Source organism: Orycteropus afer, unplaced genomic scaffold, assembly GCF_000298275.1.
Source record: "Orycteropus afer afer isolate SDZICR_OR568_19922 unplaced genomic scaffold, OryAfe1.0 scaffold00101, whole genome shotgun sequence".
Classification (NCBI taxonomy): domain Eukaryota; kingdom Metazoa; phylum Chordata; class Mammalia; order Tubulidentata; family Orycteropodidae; genus Orycteropus; species Orycteropus afer.
Window position 1 is genome coordinate 7,187,509 of NW_006921688.1, and position 19,315 is coordinate 7,206,823.

The 19,315-nt window shown below is 42.2% G+C and overlaps 1 protein-coding gene across 1 annotated transcript in view; it reads left to right on the forward strand.

The window, feature by feature from the left end:
* Positions 1–18,847, forward strand: part of CCDC170 (coiled-coil domain containing 170) — a 153,997-nt gene extending 135,150 nt beyond the window's left edge. The window contains exons 9-11 of the mRNA XM_007943229.1: positions 773–1,015; positions 15,997–16,233; positions 18,647–18,847. Coding sequence (XP_007941420.1) covers positions 773–1,015; positions 15,997–16,233; positions 18,647–18,847 — 681 coding nt within the window. The remainder of the gene's footprint in view (positions 1–772; positions 1,016–15,996; positions 16,234–18,646) is intronic.
* Positions 18,848–19,315: the final 468 nt, after the last annotated feature.

The window sequence follows — 19,315 nt, forward strand, 5'->3', positions numbered from 1 at the left end:
CAAAGTATATGTGAACTGCTGTATGAAAAGTGAATTTACTCATCCAAATCAAAATAAAATGAAAAACAAAACAAAACATATCAACACTCAGGCTTGGTGTTACTTGGCCCAGATCTGAGTGAGTAAAATTTGTCAGCCTAGGTTTGTAGCTCTAATTTATACCCTCTTTTCCTTCAGAAAAGACCAGTGAAGTCATAGTTCCATTGGGTGCTGCGGGGGATTCTTGCCTCTTGTGCCCTATTATAAGGAGCTCTGGTGGCATAGTGGGCAAGGCATCTGACTGTTAACCAGAAGGTCACTGGTTCAAACCCACCAGCTACTCTCTGGCAGGAAGATGGGGCGATCTACTTCTGTAAAGATTTACAGCCTCAGAAACCCAATGGGGGTCACTATGAGTTGGAATCGACTCGATGGCAGTGCTTTTTTTTTTTTTGCCTTACTATATTCTGTTCTTGATAAGCCCATTTTGGTTTTAAAAGTAATTTCACAGTTTTATTGTGATGCACATAATGTTGGAGAGGATCAGATGTGTAAAACCTCCCACTTTGCACATTGGCTCCTTTGTCTCAAATTTTGCAGCTACAGAATTAATTCTTGGAGAATATATGAAGAAAAATGCAAGCAGGAAAAGGAATCTAATAACTTCTTTCGGTGGTCTCATCAGCTTATTGAAATGTAGATAAAGTTCATTATCGATCAATTCACTTCTATGTACTGACTGTCCAATTATTATTATTATCAGTTTTAAAAATCCTTGTTTCTCTCAACCTAGCTAAAGACTCAGAAGGAACGGTTGGAGAGCAAAGACCTGCACGTGAGCCTCCTCCGGCAGAAAATAGTCCAGCTGCAGGAGGAGAAGCAGATGCGCACGGCCTTGACCATGGAGAGGGACGAGGCCACTCTCACCCTCAGGAAGGTGGAGAAGAAGGTGGAGAGGCTGCAGAAGGAGCTGAGCGCGTGTCGAGAATCCAACACTGAGCTCAAAGCCAAACTTGCTGACACCAATGAGCTTAAGGCAAGTGCCCAGCTTCCCTCCTTGTTGTTTTTCTCCTGGTCACGCTGGAGTTTATGCAAAAGAATAACACCCTTGTAATGTTTGCACCAGAGGAAAGAAGATGAAAAGTTCACCTGAATTTCTAGAACCCAAACCAAACCAAAACCCACTACCATCGAGTCGATTCCGACACATAGCAACCCCCATTGGGTTTCTGAGGGAGTAACTCTTTATGGAAGTAGATTGTCCAGTCTTCTTTCCATGTAGTGGTTGGTGGATTTGAACCGCTAACCTTCTGGTTAGTAGTCAAATACCTTAGGCACTGTGCCACCAGAGATCCTTTGAATTTCTAGTTGTTGTTAGGTGCTGTCGAGTTGTCTCCAACTCATAGTGACCCTATGCACAGCAGAATGAAATACTGCCCGGTCCCGCACCAGCTCCATGATCCCTGCTATACTTGAGCCCATTGGCATAGCTATTGTGTCAATCCATCTCGTTGAGGGCCTTCCCCTCTTTCATCAACCCTCCTCCACCTTACCAAGCATGGCATCTGTGGTGGTTATGTTTGTGTGTCAACTTGGCTAGGCCTGGTTGAGTGGCTGGGCAGCTGGATATAGTATTCTCCATGATGAGACTGGTAATCAACTCCATGGTGGAATCTATTATGAGCAGCTGAGTAGCTCCCTTTGGGTATGTGGTCTGCTTCCTGTATATAAGGAGAAGTTTTGAGAATGGTCTCTAGCCTATGGCACGCTTGGACCCTGCATGTAGCCGTGTCATTGTTTAGCAGCCTCCCATGCCCTGCTGACCTTGGGATTTATGATGAACTTAAGTGAATGGCCTGCCGTGTGGTTTGGTAACATCGGGACTGTGCCTTTTTACTTGTCAACCTTGGGGCTTCTCAGCCTCAGCACCTAGCAGCTGTCTGAGTGAAGAAATGCCTCTAGCTCAGTGGGCTAGGAGCAGGAGGCAGAGCTGGCCCCCAAGGTTGAGGGGCTTTCACCCAGCCCCTAGAGCCTGTACACTTTGAACTTGGACTTAAAGCCTCCAAATTGTAAGAATAAACTCCTGTTTGTTAAGGTCATCCCATTTGTGGCATATTTCTTGTCAGAGCAGCACTAGGTAACCAGAACAACATCCTTATCCAGGGAATGGTCCCTTCTTATTACGTGACCAAAGTAGGTGAGACGAAGTCTGGCCATTCTCGCTTCCGAGGAGCATTCTGGCTGCACTTCTTCCAGGACAGATTTGTTAGTTCTTATAGCAGTCCATGGTGCTTTCAGCATTCATCTCCAGCATCACAACTCAAAAACATCAACTCTTCTTCAGTCTTCCTTATACATTGTCCAGCTCTCACAAGCATCAGGCAATTGAAAACATCATGGCTTGTGTCAGGCACACCTCAGTCCTCAAGGAGACATTTTTGCTCTTCAGCACTTGAAAGAGGTCCTTTGCAGCTGACTTGCCCAGTGCTAGAATTTCTAGAGTTTCTTGAGCTGTGGGAACAGTGCAATAATCACACAAAGCAGCCTATTTTATCAATTTAGTGTCTCTTTAATATTTGAAATGTTGCTGTAATTGCTGGGCGAAAAGACAAAGAGGTGTAATGTTAAGTATGATTGTACAGAGAATAAAAACTTTCTTCCCAATTCAGTGGCAGTCCCTTTTTAGAAGCTGCTGGGTGGCACAAATGGTTAGTGCACTTGGATTTTCACCAAAGATTGGAGGCTCCAGTCTACCTAGAGGCATCTTGGAAGAAAGCCCTGGAAATCTACTGACAACTCAGCCATCGGAAACCCCATGGAGCACGGTTGTGCCCTGACACACACGGGGTCACTGTGAGTCAGAGTAGGCTGCACGGCAGCTGCATGTTGTTGTTGTGATATTAGGGATCATGTAGGGATTTATCACATGGGGTGTGCTTAGTAAGACCTGAGAAAATGGATACACTGTTTACTGAGAAGAGTGAGGTAGGCACAGTATTCATGCTGTCCCTTTTATGTGAAAAGAGGAAACACACTTGGGAGATTGAGTTCCTGGACTCCAGGTGTTTAACTTCGAAGAATATGGAAAGAAAGAAATGAAAGAAGAAAATTTAGAAGACTTTAATCCAAATATTTAAAACGTCCTATATGTGTGCCACTGGCAATAAGAAGTAACTTAATATAGACATGTCATCTCTGGCAGAAATGCCTGCCATCAGTATAATGACAAGAAAACCCTAGGTCTTTGGCGAAGAACCCTCTGAAGTTGACTTCTGGAATCCTCCCAAATCTGGAAGACCAGGAGGGAAAAAGAATCTAGAATCAAGCCATCCTTTGAACATGTATAGTGGGGACAACAGTTTAGACAATATTTCCCACTGTATTTTCCCTTCTGAGTAATTAGTTTTTCACCCTCTGAAGGCTTTTTGCCATCAAGACCAGGCTGTGAGGTTGAGACTGACTTTCCTAGAGAAGGGGACTGGCATGACCCTGGACAGGTGCAATGTTTGAATGCAAGAGGAGAGGGAAGAAAGGGGAGCATCTGTGGGGAACAGTGGCTGGGGAGGAAATTCCAGAGGTATGTAAGTATCCTCTGCCCACCTTGCACTGCAGACTGACCTTTGGAGGGGTGTGTGGTAGGTGGGGGCAGAGGCCCCGAGGTCAGCTTGTGCTTAGGCGGGGTGCTACATTGCACCTGATCCCCTGGAACCTGAAGCTCAGTTGTACCAGGTGGGGGCTCAGGAAGACAGCTAAAGATGCTGGCCAGAGAGCTCACAGTAGGAGCAGGTGGTAGTGTCCCTCAGGAAGGGACAAGGTGGCCCTGCATTGGAGGCTTTAGGGCAGTCTGTTTCTCTGAAGAACCCTGACTGACACAGCCAATGACCTGCCTTGATTTTGGTGAGTGAACCTTCATGAACTTCAACTGTCAGGTGTTAGATACACAAAAGATTACAGTTTCAGCATGTACATGCAACATCTCTCCTACTACCACAAGGATTTTCTTCTATTCAGACACCATCTCAGGAAGAAAGAGGGGGAGAGAAGAATCCCTGAAAGATTGAGCAATGCATGAAAGAAAACAAAAGTCAAACTGGAGGAAATATGGTTAGTTACAAAATACCATCTGCTCTAGCAGTTTGGTGTGATGGTGGTAGGGAGTTGGTTTCATACTTTCAAGAAAAACACTATACAGCTTGCCCTGAAGTTGGAACCTGTTTCTCTTCTGTGGTATGTGTGTGGGCAGTAACCCTTGGGTGGTGGCACTCATTCACTCCGGCTTCCATGCTTTTGGGGCTACAAGGACACTGCTTTGTTAGACTAAAGGGTCTCTAAATACTTCCAAAGAAACTGGAAAGAAAAAGACAAAGAAGTGGAGGTGAGTGGTAAGGCAGCGAATAGTGGGAGAATGGTATGGAACAGAGAAAGAAAGAGACTTGACCAGTACAGCCAAAAGTGGAAAGCTGACCTTTGAAAATGAAGCAAAATGCTGGGCTCCAGAAGAAAGCAGGGAAAATTTACAGACTTTAGCTAATACTTTTGAATAACAGTTTTTACCCTCGGGGAGGTTGTTGCATGTAGAGAGGAGATTTCTAATCAGGAGGTGTACAATTTTTCCCAAATACAATTTGAAAAATGAAATATCTTTCCAGTAAATCTTCTGCTAAGACTTTACCAACAAAGATCACTTCACAATTCTGTCATATTTGGCACAACATTGCATCTGATCAAGGAATTCTTTAATTCTGTTAATATGGGAGTAAATAATATTATCAGGGAAAGTTGTAGGATATCTTAGTGCTTTGAACTCTTGGGTAGAAATACGAGTGGTTTGAGGGCAACAAAGGTCTTTCTTTCCAACTGAAAGTTGTGACTTCAAATAAGGAAGGAGGATTTTGGAGGTGAACAGTTGGCTGAGTGGATGGTGTCAGAAACAGGAGTAAAATTTCCAGATCCTGGCTTAGGATATCAGAATAGTAGGTTCTTGGCAAGAGACCATGTGTATCTCTCAAGAAACAATCTATTTGGAGAGAGATTTGCTGATATGTTCAAGACTTTTTAAAGGTATACTTAAACTTTTTTTTTTTCATATATTTTAAATACTATTTTTGTATATAGTGCATAAGGAATTTGACTATTAACCAGAAGGCTGATGGTTCACACTCATCAGCTACTCCTCGGAAGGAAGACTGGGCAACTCACTTCCTAGAGATACTGCCTTGGAAACCCAAGGGGGGGGGGTTGCTATGAGTTGGAACCGACTCAATGGCAGTGAGTTTTTTTTTTTTTTTCCCAATATAATATATGAATATTCACCAAAGGGCATCTACTGACAAGCTGCTCTCAATAATCAGATGAGCAAAATGGTATATTCTGTGGATATTGGCCTCTTCCTGGGCTACTCTACTGCTTGTTAAATACATTCATATACAAAATGCCATGGCCATGGGCTCAGGGTTGGAGGCTGTGTGTGAACTTCCCTTCACCCAGGCTGACTTGGCTACTTCTACTGCTGAGCCTTAATGTACCAAAAGCATAGACGAATATTGAGCCCTCTGTATGGCACCATTCTTCAAGGGATCCCAGCCAGCCACCTGGTGTCATGTTGACTGCATTAAACCCTTTCCATGATGCAGTTGCTCTTGTTAGTTGCTGTTGAGTTAGCTCCAACTCATGGCGACATTATGTGTACCAGAATAAAGTGTTGTCTGGCCCTGTGCCGTCTTCATGATCATTGGTATGTTGGAGTCCATTGCTGTGGCTGTTGAGTCAGTTCATTTCATTGATGGGTTCCCTTGTTTTGGCTGACTTTACCAAAATAAGATGTCATTTTCTATCGATTGGTCTTTCCTGATGAAAAATAAAGGACACTAAGTCTTGCCATCCTCACCTTTAAGGAATATTCTGGTTGTAGTTCTTCTGGGATGGACTTATTCATCCTTCTGGCCATCCACAGTATATTCAATTATCTTTATCATCTTCACAATTTGAATGCACCAATTCTTCAGCCTTCCTTTTTCATTGTTCAGCTTTTGCATGCATATGAGGTGATTGAAAAGACCATGCAATAATACATCATTTGATTTCTTGACTTCAGCTTTCATAGACATTGACTATTGATCTAAGTAGAACGAAATCTTTGATAAACCAAAACCAAACTCACTGCTGTGGAGTCGATTCGACTCATAGCAACCCCTCCTTGGGTTTCTGAGGTGGTATCTCTATGGACATAGATTGTCCAGTCTTCCTTCTGAGGAATGGCTGGTGGGTTTGAACCTCCAGCCTTTCAGATAACAGTCACATGCCTTAGGCATTATGCCACGAGAAATCATGGAATTAGGTTATTTTTCAAAACTTTCTATTAATAAGAATCTATGGTACCAACTTAAACGTACAAATGATTGTGAGAATTATGCAGGACCAGGCAATGTTTTGTTCTCTTATATATAAGGTTGCCATGAGTCAGAGCTGACTTGAAGGCATCAATAACTGCATAGTACCAGCTGCTTGTGGTGCAGGTTCTTTTGAGTTTAGCCTGCCTATGGTGTATGTTGGCAAAGAATATAGTAATTATTCTACCTTGTGTGGGAGAAAGATGTGGCAGTCTGCTTCTATAAAGATTTGTAGCCTTGGAAACCCTATGGGGCAGTTCTACTCTGTCCTACAAAGTTGCTAGGATTTGGAGTCAACTCAATGGCAGTGGGTTTGGGTTTTTTGTTTTTTGTTTTTGGTGCCTTATTTTACTATTGCAGGTCCTTTGTTTATACAGTTCACTATGACACAGCTTGCCCCTCGGTTGGTATGAACGCATTGTTTATGCATTACTTCTACCTTTGCTCTTTTCTCATTAATGAAAAATAGAAGACTCTAAGCCTTGCTATGCTTACTTTTAGGGAGCATTCTGGTTGTATTTCTTCTAAGATTGACTTGTTCATTCTTCTGGCAGTCCACACTATATTCAATAATCTTCATCTTTGATTAGAATAATGCTAATATTTGACATGAATATAGTCTTCCATATAAATGCAAATGCAGGCTCTGAAATCATGTGGCAAACTCCAGATGATATAGAAGATGCTTTATGTTGCTCATATGAAGCCAGTTGCCTCAAGGCCTAATCAGTTATGATTGAATTCAGTTATGTATATTGTATGCTTCTGGCCCTACTTAGTAAAAGTGGCTTAAACAAGAGAGATGTTTGTTTCTTTGTCATGGAACAGAAGTACAAAAGTAGACATTCTGTGGTTAAGTGTGATAGCTCCATGGTCATAAGCAACCTTGGTTTGTTCTATTTTCTGTCCTACCATCCTAGCAATAGTTTTCATCTTCAAGGCCACCTCTTAGTTTAACCTAGCTTCTGGGAACTCCAGTCTCATTCCAGTCATCAGGCAGGAGGAAGGGTGAAGCTTTCCAGGAGCAATATACCACTTCTTACATTTCTATTGGTCAGAACTTAGTCACCAGACCTTACTGAGAGATAGTCAGCCTGTGCTGTGGTGTCTTTATTCTGGTCATTGTGAGACATAGATCTCAACTAGGCCTTTATCCTTGGTTCCTGAGAGAGAACCTTTGGGATTTCCTAAGTAACTGAGATACTTTATTATCTAAAATCAACAGGTAACACTTGAGGATTTGTGAAAATGAGAGGGAAGCTGGCCAGGCCATAAAGACCACCTGGTCACTTAATCTTAGGAAGGGAGGGGGATATGATTTTGTCAATCATGCATATTAATGAGGTCCCAATCATGACTGTGCAATGAAGCCTCAATGAGAGCTCTGGACATGGAGGCTCCTGGAGTTTCCTGGCTGGTGAAAGATATCAATACACATGGGAGATTACTGCATACTTTTGAGATACAACCGTCTCATTGGAAACCTTCATGGACTTTGCCCCATGTGTCCCTTCTTTATGGATCTTGATTTGTATCCTTTTGCTATAATAAATATGTAATCATAAGTATAGAACTTTCTGTGGATTCTGTGAGTCAATTGAGCAAATTATTGAACCCAAAGGAGTAGTGGGAGCCAGCAGATGAAAGTGAGGGAGAGGGAATCCTCAAGCTTGCAGCTGATACTCTGAAGGAGTTGGGGAAGACCCCAAGTTTGTGGCCAGTGTGTCAGAAGGATGTCATATGGACTCCTGAGCTTGGGGCTGGCTTCCGCCTGATATGGCAGTCTGAAGGACAATGGCCTTTTAACTTGTGAGATGGCAAGGGTCAGAAAAAGAAGTGCTGCATGGGTGGCTGGCGTCAGAACTGAACAGGGAAATGGAAAGTGTTATATCCTTAGGGTTGGGAAGAGAATACTGTTATTCTGAAATTTCCACATGATGCAGTTGGCATGTGAAGATTGATTTATTATTCCCCTCACAGCCACAAGAAAGAAAGAAAGAATGGATATTTGATGGAGAGCTATCACCTCTCAGCCAGTACCATGTGGCCCAACCTTAAAAAAACAAACAAACTCACTGCCATCGAGTTGATTCCAAGTCATAGCGACCCCTTCTTGGGTTTTCGAGGTGATATCTCTACAGAAGTAGATTGCCCAGTCTTCCGTCCAAGGAGTGGCTGGTGGGTTTGAACCACCAGCCTTCTGGTTAGCAGTCAAATGCCTTAAGCGCTACACCAAGGAGAAGGCAATATACAATAAGGTCAGCACAAAATGATCAAGGAGAGGAAGACTCTAGGAGAAGTACAAGAGTTAAGGGCAAGAGAGGCAAATACTAATGCAAACATAAACCTGCAATAACAGTAATACCAATAATCAATAATCTAAGAGTAGGTACATAGACACACAAACTGAACAGGTATGGGAAGGAGAATTGGACTACACTCATGAATATGTATGGATATGACAGAGGATGTTTCTGTATGTGTATTTACATATGCTGTGAATATATCTGTAAATATAGTAAGGCATTTGGAGACAGAGTTATGAAAACTTAGCCATAACCCAAAACCCTGAATGAGTGAGTTGCTAGGCCTGGGGACTCAGGACTATAGTCCTGGGGGACATCAAGGTCAATTGGCACAACATAGTCCACAAAGACAGTGGTCTTCATCCTACTTTGGTGAGTAGATACTGAGGTGTTAAAAGCTTGTGAGTGGCCATCTAAGGTGCAACTATTTGCTTCTCCCTGTCTGAAGCAAAGAAGACTGAAGGAAATAAAACACATATGGGAATAATTGATTCAAAAGGCTAATGGACCACGTGAACTTCAGCATCCATGACCTTCAAACCTAAAGAACTAGATGGTGCCTGGCTGCCACTACAAGCTGTTCTGAAAGGGATCACATTAGAAGGTTCTGGATAAAGAGGGAGACAAACGTGGGACAAAACTCAAAATTATAAAAAGACTAGCCTTACTGGTTGGATAGAGAGTGGTGGAACCCCTGAGACTGTGGCCCTTGGTGACACTTTGGATCTGGAACTGAACTCACTCCTATAGCTGAATCTTCAGTTAAACAATAGACAGGTCTACAGGATGAATAATAACTCTAGGAAGGTACACATTCCTTAGAGCAGTCAACCATTCTAGATTAAAAGGGCAGCATTTGCCCAAGAGCAAAGTTCAGAAGGCAGAAAGGGTTAGGAAAGAAGGTGGAATGGAAATGAGAAACACAAGGAGGATGCGGGGTGAGTGATATTACATTGAAGGGAGTGCATTCAATGTAATGAAATACAATGTGTGTGGGGGGAAAGAAAAAAAGATTTCTTCAAGTCTTGACCTCCAGTACCTCTGAATGTGAACTTTTTGGAAATAGACTGTTTGCAGTTGTAATTTTAACATGAGGTCATACATGAATAGGGTGGGCTCTAATTCAATACGACTAGTGTCCTTGTAGGAGCTCTGGTGGCATAGTGCCTAACGCATTTGACTGCTAACTGGAAGGCTGGTGGTTCAAACCCACCAGCCGCTCTTTGGAAGATTAAGCAATCTACTTCTTTGGTGATATCACCTTAGAAACCCAAGGAGGGGTCGCTATGGGTTGGGTCTGACTTGACAGCAGTGTCCTTATAAAAATAGGAACATATGTAGTGCAGAGGGAAGACACCATGTGAAGAGATTGAAGTGATACTTCCACAAGCCAATGAATGCCTAGGGCTACCAGAAGCTGGGAAAAACAAGGCAAGATCTTCCCCTACAACCTTCAGAGAGAGAGAGTATGTAGCCCTGCTGACACTTTGAATTTGAACTGCTAGCCTCCAGAAATGTGAGACAATAAATTTCTGTTGTTTTAAGCCAGCTGGTGTGTGATACTTTGTATGGCAGCCCTAGTAAGCTAATCCAGAAGTTCACCAGATTTTAAGATTCTTTCCCTCAAGATTTTAAGATTCTTTCCCACTGGTTCGAGTGTTCACTGAAAGTGAACCATGCTCAGAACTGCCATCCTAGCTGGGGTCTGGGTGGTACACCGATCTCACTTATGCCTGGTTCTCCCCACTGGAAGAAAAGTAAGGGGTACAGTCTCTAGCCAAACTCTGGGCTGGCTCTCAGAAAGTCCTTTATGAGGATTAAGAAGGCAACGTGGTGTTGGTCCATCCCAGGGAGCACATTTGTTGGGTTTGACTTCAGGAGAATAAGGGCTCTATCACTGCTTCTTGCTCCAGTTCATGCCAGGTGGCTTAGCTCGAGCTCTGGGCCTTCCTCCTGCTCCCTGACAGCAAGAATCCAGATAGCTCTTGGACGGTGATAAAGTCTCATACTTTCAAGAAATTCTTGGCCATAAAGGCTTCTCATTAGGACTTGAGTCATGTGCTTCTAGCTCTCCAAGCTGTGTTACCTCCCCTTTGGTAGATGGTCTACTGTAACTGTTTCTCCAATCTGAGCAGAAAGGCTGACTGTACCTTCTCTTCTGTTAACACATGCTTTTGAATTCAACATACAAATCCCAGCGACTTCCCACTGTGCTGTGTTGTCTCTCTGCAGTAGTGAGATGGTTTGCACGGGAAAGGAGACCCTGGCCACTTGGTCTTAAAATTGATATTAATTTCATCCTTACAGGTTCCTAATTTATAAAATGCTTTATAGTCTACAGAACATTTTATGTGGAACAATTTGTTTATGTGGTTGTTAGGTGCCATTGAGTTGGTTTTGGTTTTTTTAGGTGCCATTAAGTTGGTTCTGATGCATAGCAACCCTATGGACAAGAGAACCAAGTACTGCCAATCTTGTGTCATCCATATACATTCTAAAACTTTTACTGATGGGATGGATGATCAATACATTCCCCTTCCCAACTTTTTATTTTGGAAAATTTCAAACCCATAGAATAGTGACAAAAATAGTACATTGGACATTCTTACTCTTTACCTCGATTGTTAACATTTTACTGATTGGTGTATATATATATATATATATATATATACATATATATATATATAGTCTAATTAGAGAGAGAGAGGTTCAAATTGCTGAATAATTTGGGAGCAGCATGACATTTCACTTTTAAATAATTTGATATTATCCCTTAAGAAAAAGGCCATTCTTCCATGTGACCACAGTACAATGATCACGCTCAGGAACTACCATAGAGGCAATGATGCTGGTGTCTAAATCTATTTTATTCAAATTCATATTTGAATTTCCATATTCAAATTTAGGGTTCAATGATTTTGAACCAATGAATGATGCTCAAGGTCGGCCCTATAGACAGACCTGCACTCACTGGGTGGCATTTCCTGTCTTGGGTGCTAGCTCTACTGGTGCCATTTCATGACCCATTGTGTCATTACCTCCAGATCTTGGCATTTTATGCCTGCCAGACCGCTCAGGCTTCAACAGTTGTTCTTAAGCCTTGGTTGCAAGTCCCACAGCTGCTGCTGTTTCCCAGGGGTTTTTGTCTTCTCTGTTTGGACTTTGATCTTGTCCCAGCACGTCTGCCGTTGACCTCTCTATCTGAAAGGAATTTAATTTCTTCAGCAGTCATGCTGTGATAGTGGGTAACTGGTTTCTAGTTTGTGACTTCCATAGGCATTTGACTGAGGCTCCTTCGTTCTGTGAGGTTCCACAGTACGGTATAAGTCTATTGGACATCCAAATCACAAGCATTCACTTCTCCTCCACGTCATGTCATGATTCCAATCATGGGATCATTTCCACAGTTCTTCTGGCTTTCTAGGGGTATTGTAAGAAACTTCAGAGTTTCTATCAGGTCAGCTTGTGCTCTTGTGCCATAATTCTGATACTTAGATCTTCCAGAGAAGATCTAAGCTCAAGATGAGGTAAAGATCTTAATCTCCAACAGTACCTTGAAATGTAGCCTGTATTACTCATAGCCATCTTAAAACCCTCTATAAATAATCAGGAGTGCAGAAACTACATGGTAGTCGTTAGCTTTACTAGTTTTACTCAAAGCCAAAACAACAACAAAAACAGAGGGATCTCAATGATTAGAATAACCATTTAAAATATCTTAAAATCTTTTTTTCTTTTTCTTTCTCATTACGTTGCTTACATTACCCCTCTGCCTCCCAAAATCATGTCTTCACTCTTCCAAGTTTCTTCAAAACACGTTTCCTGCAGCCTAGTTAGCCTAGTCTCTCTGGACTTCTTTGTCTTTCTCCCCACTTCTTCCCAGCTCTTGATCATGTAGATAAATTTGGCTTCTCTGGCTTTCCTCAGTCTTGACAAGTCACCCCTGCTACACAGATTCTACTCTAGAATAAATGCTGTGAGGATGGAGCCAAGAGGTATCAGGAAAGGGAGATCTCAAACACTCATTATTTGCTGTCTTTATTACTTTCCAATTTTTAAATGATTATCAACAAAATTAAAGCACAAAATTATGCTTTTTTCTTTATGCATATGCCTGTAGGCTTTGTCTGAACTGTTAAGTTCAGAGCTGAATTTAGAGCTTTGCTGGCCTTTGCTCTCAGTTGTCCATTCCGTATTTACTTATTTATTTGCATAGAGAAAACACTCCAAAGTAATTTATTTTGGTGCTGTTTAAAGCTTCTTTCTAAATGCACCTTCTTTCAAATAACAGCTTTATGGAGACATAATTCACATACCATAAAACTCACCCTTTTAAAGCATACAATTGTGTGGTTTTTAGTATAGTCGCAGAGTTGTGCAACCATTATGACTATCTAATTTTGAGCATTTCCCTCACTGTACAAGAAAGTCCCATACCCATTAGTGGTCTCTCTACCCTCCCCTTCTGCCACCAGCCCCTGACAATTACTAATCTATTTTCTGTTTCTGTTGATTTGCTTTTTCTAGACCTCTCATAGAAATGCAACAATATGCTGTCCTTTTTTTTTTTTTTAAATGGCTTCTTTCACTTATTATAATGTTTTCAATGTTCATCCATGTGGTACCATGGATCACATGGATCAGTACTTCTTTCCTTTTCATGGCTGGGTAGTATTCCATTTTATGGATAGACCACATTTTGTTCATCCATTCATTAATTGATGGACATGGCATTGTTTCTACTTTTTGGCTACTATGTATCATACTCCTATGAACATTTGTGTAAAGAAATTTTTAAAAAAATTTGTGGAAGAATATATATAACACAATATCTTAGGCTGGTTTCCCTAGGGGAGCAAACCAGTGAAGTATATAAATATAAATATAAAAAAGAATAAATAAATATATCTATATCTATCTATCGATCTATCTCTCTATCTCTCTATATATAGATGTATAGAAAAAGAGTGAGAGAAAGAAAGGGAGATTTCAAAGAAATGACTCATACAGTTCTGGAGGCTGGCAAGTCCTAAATATGTGGGTTAGAAGTCAGGCTAGAGATTTCTCCTGACTCATGCGGTTGCAAGTGTCAATGAACCCAACCAAAATCAGCGGGTTGGATGGCAGGCTGCTGGCTCATGGGGATGTGGGAGCTGGTGAATCCCAAAATCTGTAGGTCAAATGGCAGGCTGCTGGCTCACGTCCCAAGAACTGTGGGTCAGAGGATGATGACTTGGATGCAGAATCAAGATAGAGCAGGCTTTAGCCAGACATCTATATATGTTGGATGCAGAGCACACCCACAAGGAAACTCCCCTTTCAACAGATTGGCTGCTCACATCAGATCACAAAATCGAGGATGATTATATAATATCTGCCAAACCACTGAGAGTCATGCCCAGTCAAGCTGACATGTAACCTTGACCATCACACACAACATTTGCTTATTCAACACTCTTCCCATATACAATTCAGTGACATCAATTACATTTATCATGTTGTGCAACCATCACCAGAATCCTTTGCCAAATTTTCCATCACTGTTAGGAGATGATCAGTGTTTCCTAAACAATGACACCTCCTCTCCCCCTCCCTCCTATGCTAGTAACCACTAATAAGCTTTGGTCTCTATATATTTGCCTATTCTAGATATTTCATATAAGCAGATTAATACAATGTTTGTCCTTTTGTGACTGACTGACTTTACTTAGCACAATGTTTTCAAGGTTCATCCATTCTGTAGCAGGAGTCAGGACTCCATTGCTCTGTATGGCTGAGTAATATTCCATTATATGTATACACCACATTTTGTCTATTCCTTCATTGTTGATAGCACATTTAGGTTGTTTCCATTTTTTGGCTGTTGTGAATAGTACTGCAATGAACACTGGTGTATGTATGTGTAGGCTTTTATGTGGATATTACTTTAAATTCTCTTGCAGATATATCCAGGAGTAGAATTACTGGGTCATATGGTAACTCTACGTTTAACATTTTGAAAATTGGCAAACTGCTTTCCATGCATCTGCACCATTTTACATTCCTACCAGCAGGGTATGAGGATTCCAATTTCTCCATATCCTCACCAACCCTTTTTATTATCTGTCTTTTTGATTAGAGCCATCCTAGTGGGTAGGAAGGAGCTCTGGCAGCATAGTGCCTAAGGCACTTGACTGCTAACCAGAAGGCTGGCGGTTCAAACCCATCAGCCACTCCTCAGAAGGAAGATGGGGCAATCTACTTCCATAGTGATACTGCCTCAGAAACCCAAGGAGGGTTTGCTATGAGTCGGTGCTGACTTGACAGCACATAACAACAATAAGTGGATAGGAAATGACAGCTCATCCATATTTATTCATAGCTGTCTTGTTTTAAAACTTTGTCTAATTATGCAAAACTACTTCAAAAGAAGCTACCTCAATATCCTTTTTGTAAGCAGATATGGTATAATCTTAAACAATCATCTAATAAATGAAATGTACCCCATGTTCCAGGATATTCCATGTTGTTGTTGTTGTTGTTATGTGCCGTCGAGTCGACCCCGACTCATAGCGACCCCTCCTTGGGTTTCCAAGGCAGTATCACTACGAAGTAGGATTGCCCAACCTTCCTTCCGAGGAGTGGCTAGTGGGTTTGAATCGCCAGCCTTCTGGTTAGCAGTCAAGTGCTTTAGCCACTATGCTATGCTACCAGAGCTTCCATAGTTTGGCTTTAAGATACTGGGACAGCTTCTTAGAGGGGCCGCCCTCACTTGCCCTATCTTGCAGTGGAACTCTGTTGCCACTCTCAGGTTGATGACTCAAGTCTACTCAAAAGTTCCTTGGAAGAAAGGCCTGGTGAGCTATTTCTGAAAAATCAGCCATTGAAAACCCCGTGGAGCACAGTTGTGCCATGTGGGATTGCCAAGAATCAGAATGGATTCTACCACAACTGGCTACTGGTTAATGTTTATGCACCAAGGATGACTCATTGGTGAAGGAAGAAAGTTCAAATGGCTTGTGCTTACGGAGCTCATGAGACTGTGTATGTACATATCAGCAGACTTCATCTTACTATCCAATCCCAGAATCATGCTGTCTTCCATGTTATCTATTGATTTGCCAAACGATGATACTCCAGTATGTTGTTTATAAACGATTATGGTCTTAAAACATGTTTGTCCAGCACACATGCTTAGCAAAGTCTTGTAATTGTTTGGGGTGAGTTCCATTCCTTGTTCATAAAAATGTTAAGTGAATTTCATTGACTTCTGATTTGTTGTGCTTATACAGTTTTCCTAAATAAATATGTAAGAAATCATTAGCATGTTTTTGGCTTCTTAGATTAAAACTTTGGAACAGAGCAAAGCCATTGAAGACCTAAATAAATCCAGAGACAAAGTGGAGAAGATGAAGGAGAAGGCTGAGAAGGAGCTCCTGTCAGTCAAGGCAGAACTTGACACCACAAAACAGGAGGCGAGGGAGCATAAAGAGAGGACCCAAAACACGATGGAAGTGATAACCAGTGAAATGAAGACCCTAAAAAAATCTCTGGAAGAGGCAGAAAAGAGAGAGAAGCAGGTGGGTTTAAATATGATGGCAAAACTTTCTCATTTGGGAAATGTCAGGACACTTGAACAGTGTTACAGTTATTCCTTCATGTCTTCAGAAACGATTTACAAAGTTTTCTGTATGATCTCAGCTCATCTACTTGTCTCCTGGTATCTTTATGGCATTTCAAATGACCACTATGATTTACTCTACTGAGAAAAATAATTCACGTTTCATGTCATGAGTTACAGAAAAGGAAAAAGATATTCTTATATGAGCAGTGGAAAGCCTGTAAAAAGCCAGGGTCTGGCTGTGGTGAGGTTTTGATGATGTTTGGTGGTTGTCTCCAAAGCTTGCCTCATCCCAGATCTTCTAAGGTTAACCAGGACTTCAGAGTAGGGAGACGAGCCTTATCTCAAGCTGAAATCTGTTGCAGGAAATAGCCCCAAATCTCAAACAGTGGCACCCAGACACGATGGCCGAGCAGGTGCAGATGTAAAGCCGTAAAGCAGCATTCGTTGTCGGCTGGCTGCTCTCAAGTCAGAGCTGTTATCTGGGGAGTCCATCAGGAGGTCAAGAACATAAAGAACCGTCCGGGCAGCTTGACCCCGTCGTTTCTGGCTTTCATCTCTTTCTTTCTGAAGCTCAGAGGGCGTAGAGTGGACTCTGATCCCAGGATCTTTTTTCTCCTTGGCTGCCTCTGCTTTGGCTCACGTGTCAGACAGAGTTGGGCAAAGCTGCACTGCAAGAGTGAGTGTGCTCAGAAAGAAAGCCTCTCAGGAATTAAAAGCTTTGGTCATAGTCAAAAGGGTAGAAAGTTTGAGGGACACTTTTTCATCAGTGAGGCAAGTCTGGAGAGAGTGTGATGGTTCCCCAATTAGCCTCTGTGTGGGAAGGAGGTTGGGTAGTGAATGAGCTGGGGTGGGAGGGTTGGATGGTGGCTCTCCTGGGCATCTCTAGACTGTGTCACCTTTTCTAAAATGGAAGATACCTTAGCAGGGTGTTGCCAGATATCCCTGCTTTCTCTGCTTCTGCTTTAACCTAGAATCAAATCACAGAAACTAGCTCATGAGAATTCAAAGACGTTTGAGGCATATTTCAGCCATTGTCCTCAGCTGCCATTTTCCCCCCTATTTTAATGGATAAATACTGTTGTTAGGTGCTGCCCAGTTGGCCTCCAACTCATGGTGACCCCATGCACAATGGGATCAGACTGTTGTGATCCATAGGGGTGTCACTCCTGGTTTTTCAGAAGTAGGTCACCAGGCCTTTCTTCATAGTTTGTCTTAGTCTGGAAGCTCTGCTGAAACCCCTTCAGCATCCTAGTGGCACACAGACTTCTAGCCTCAGAGTAATCTGATGTTGTGGGTGGGGAAGTGGCAATCTGTGCATATCACTGGATGATTGAGAAGTCCTCTTGTTCTCATCAGCTTATACTTTCTTGCCTGGAAGGAAGGTTGGGCAATCTACTTCTGCAGTGATACTGCCTTGGAAACCCAAGGAGGGATCGCTATGAGTTGGGTTCAGCTCGATGGCACATAACAACAACAACAACAACATACTCTCTTGCCATTTGTTCTGCCTTTAGTTGAAGAGGTTCATTGTCCGGTTACCATTCCAATGCATAAAGCTCACTCTCCACTGGGACTGCCACCATTTGCATAGCACGTCCTCGTGTGCAGAGCACATGCACAGTCTTCATGTCCTCTGATCTGAATCTTACAGCCCCATGAGATAGGGATATGGTTATTCCCACCCTGTCTGAGACTCATTCATAGTTGTTTAACTGTGATTCTTGACTTGGGGGCCAATACTACATTAACTGGATAATCAGAAAGGTGGTGATGAGATCACAGAAGACTGAAACCTAAAGAGTCTCCAGAGATAATTCGTTGTTGTTTTTATGTGCCATGGAGTTGGATCCGACTCACAGCGCCCCCTCCCTGGGTTTCCAAGGCAGTATCACTACAGCAGTAGATTGCCTAACCTGCCTTCCGAGGAGTGGCTGGTGGGTTTGAACCACCAACCTTTTGGTTAGCAGTCAAGTGCTTTAGGCACTACGCTACCAGAGCTCCTCAGAGATAATTTAGTAGCATCAAAATGAGAGAACTAATACTAATGAAGGTAGGTAATTTGACTACTTGAGTCCCTGGGTGGTACAGATGATTAAGTGGCTATTAAAAAAAAGGTTGGTTGTTGGAATCCACCAGAGGCACCTTGGAAGAAAGACCTGGTGATCTACTTCTAAAAGATGACAGCCAATCAAAACCTTATGGAAAACTGACACACATGAGGTTGCTGTGAGTTGGAATTGACTCCATGGCAACTGATTGGTTAATTTGCTTACCTTATGCAACCTGAGTTATTTTTTGTTGTTGCATTTTTCCCAGTAGTAGTTGATACATTTAATTCTTCTAGGTAATGCTTCTGTTTGATTTTGCAGCTGATGGACTTCAGGGAAGTAGTTTCTAAGATGCTGGGCTTGAATGTGACCAATCTTGCACTTCCTGACTATGAAATCATCAAGTGTCTTGAACGACTGATCCACTCACATCAGCACCACTTTGTCACCTGTGCCTGCTTCAAAGATGTGATCTCTGGGCGAGACAGGCACCAGCAAGACCACTTAAAACCTCTTCATTGAATGCAGCATAACTTTTGAGGGAGGTGGAGCTAAAAGATGGCACATAACTCATAATTTTACAAATTCCCCATGCCTTTGAATTTTGATCACTATGGAAATATTGAGGAGCTCTGGTGGCATGCCTAAGGCACTTGACTGCTAACCAGAAGGCTGGTGGTTCAAACCCACCAGCCACTCCTTGGAAGGAAGGTTGGTCAATCTACTTCTGTAGTGATACCACCTCGGAAACCCAAGGAGGGGTCGCTATGAGTCGGGTCCGACTCGACGGCAAATAACAACAACATGGGAATGTTGTTTAGTTTCATGATATAGTGAGAGTACATCTTGGCAAAAATAAATAAATAATAAAAAAAGGTCCCCCAAAGGTGCTACTCTTAAATCAATGTTCAGCACTAAAAACATCTATTACCATATATTTTCTAGATTGCTAGACCATTGGGACCCAGAAGATTTTCACTAGCTTATTCT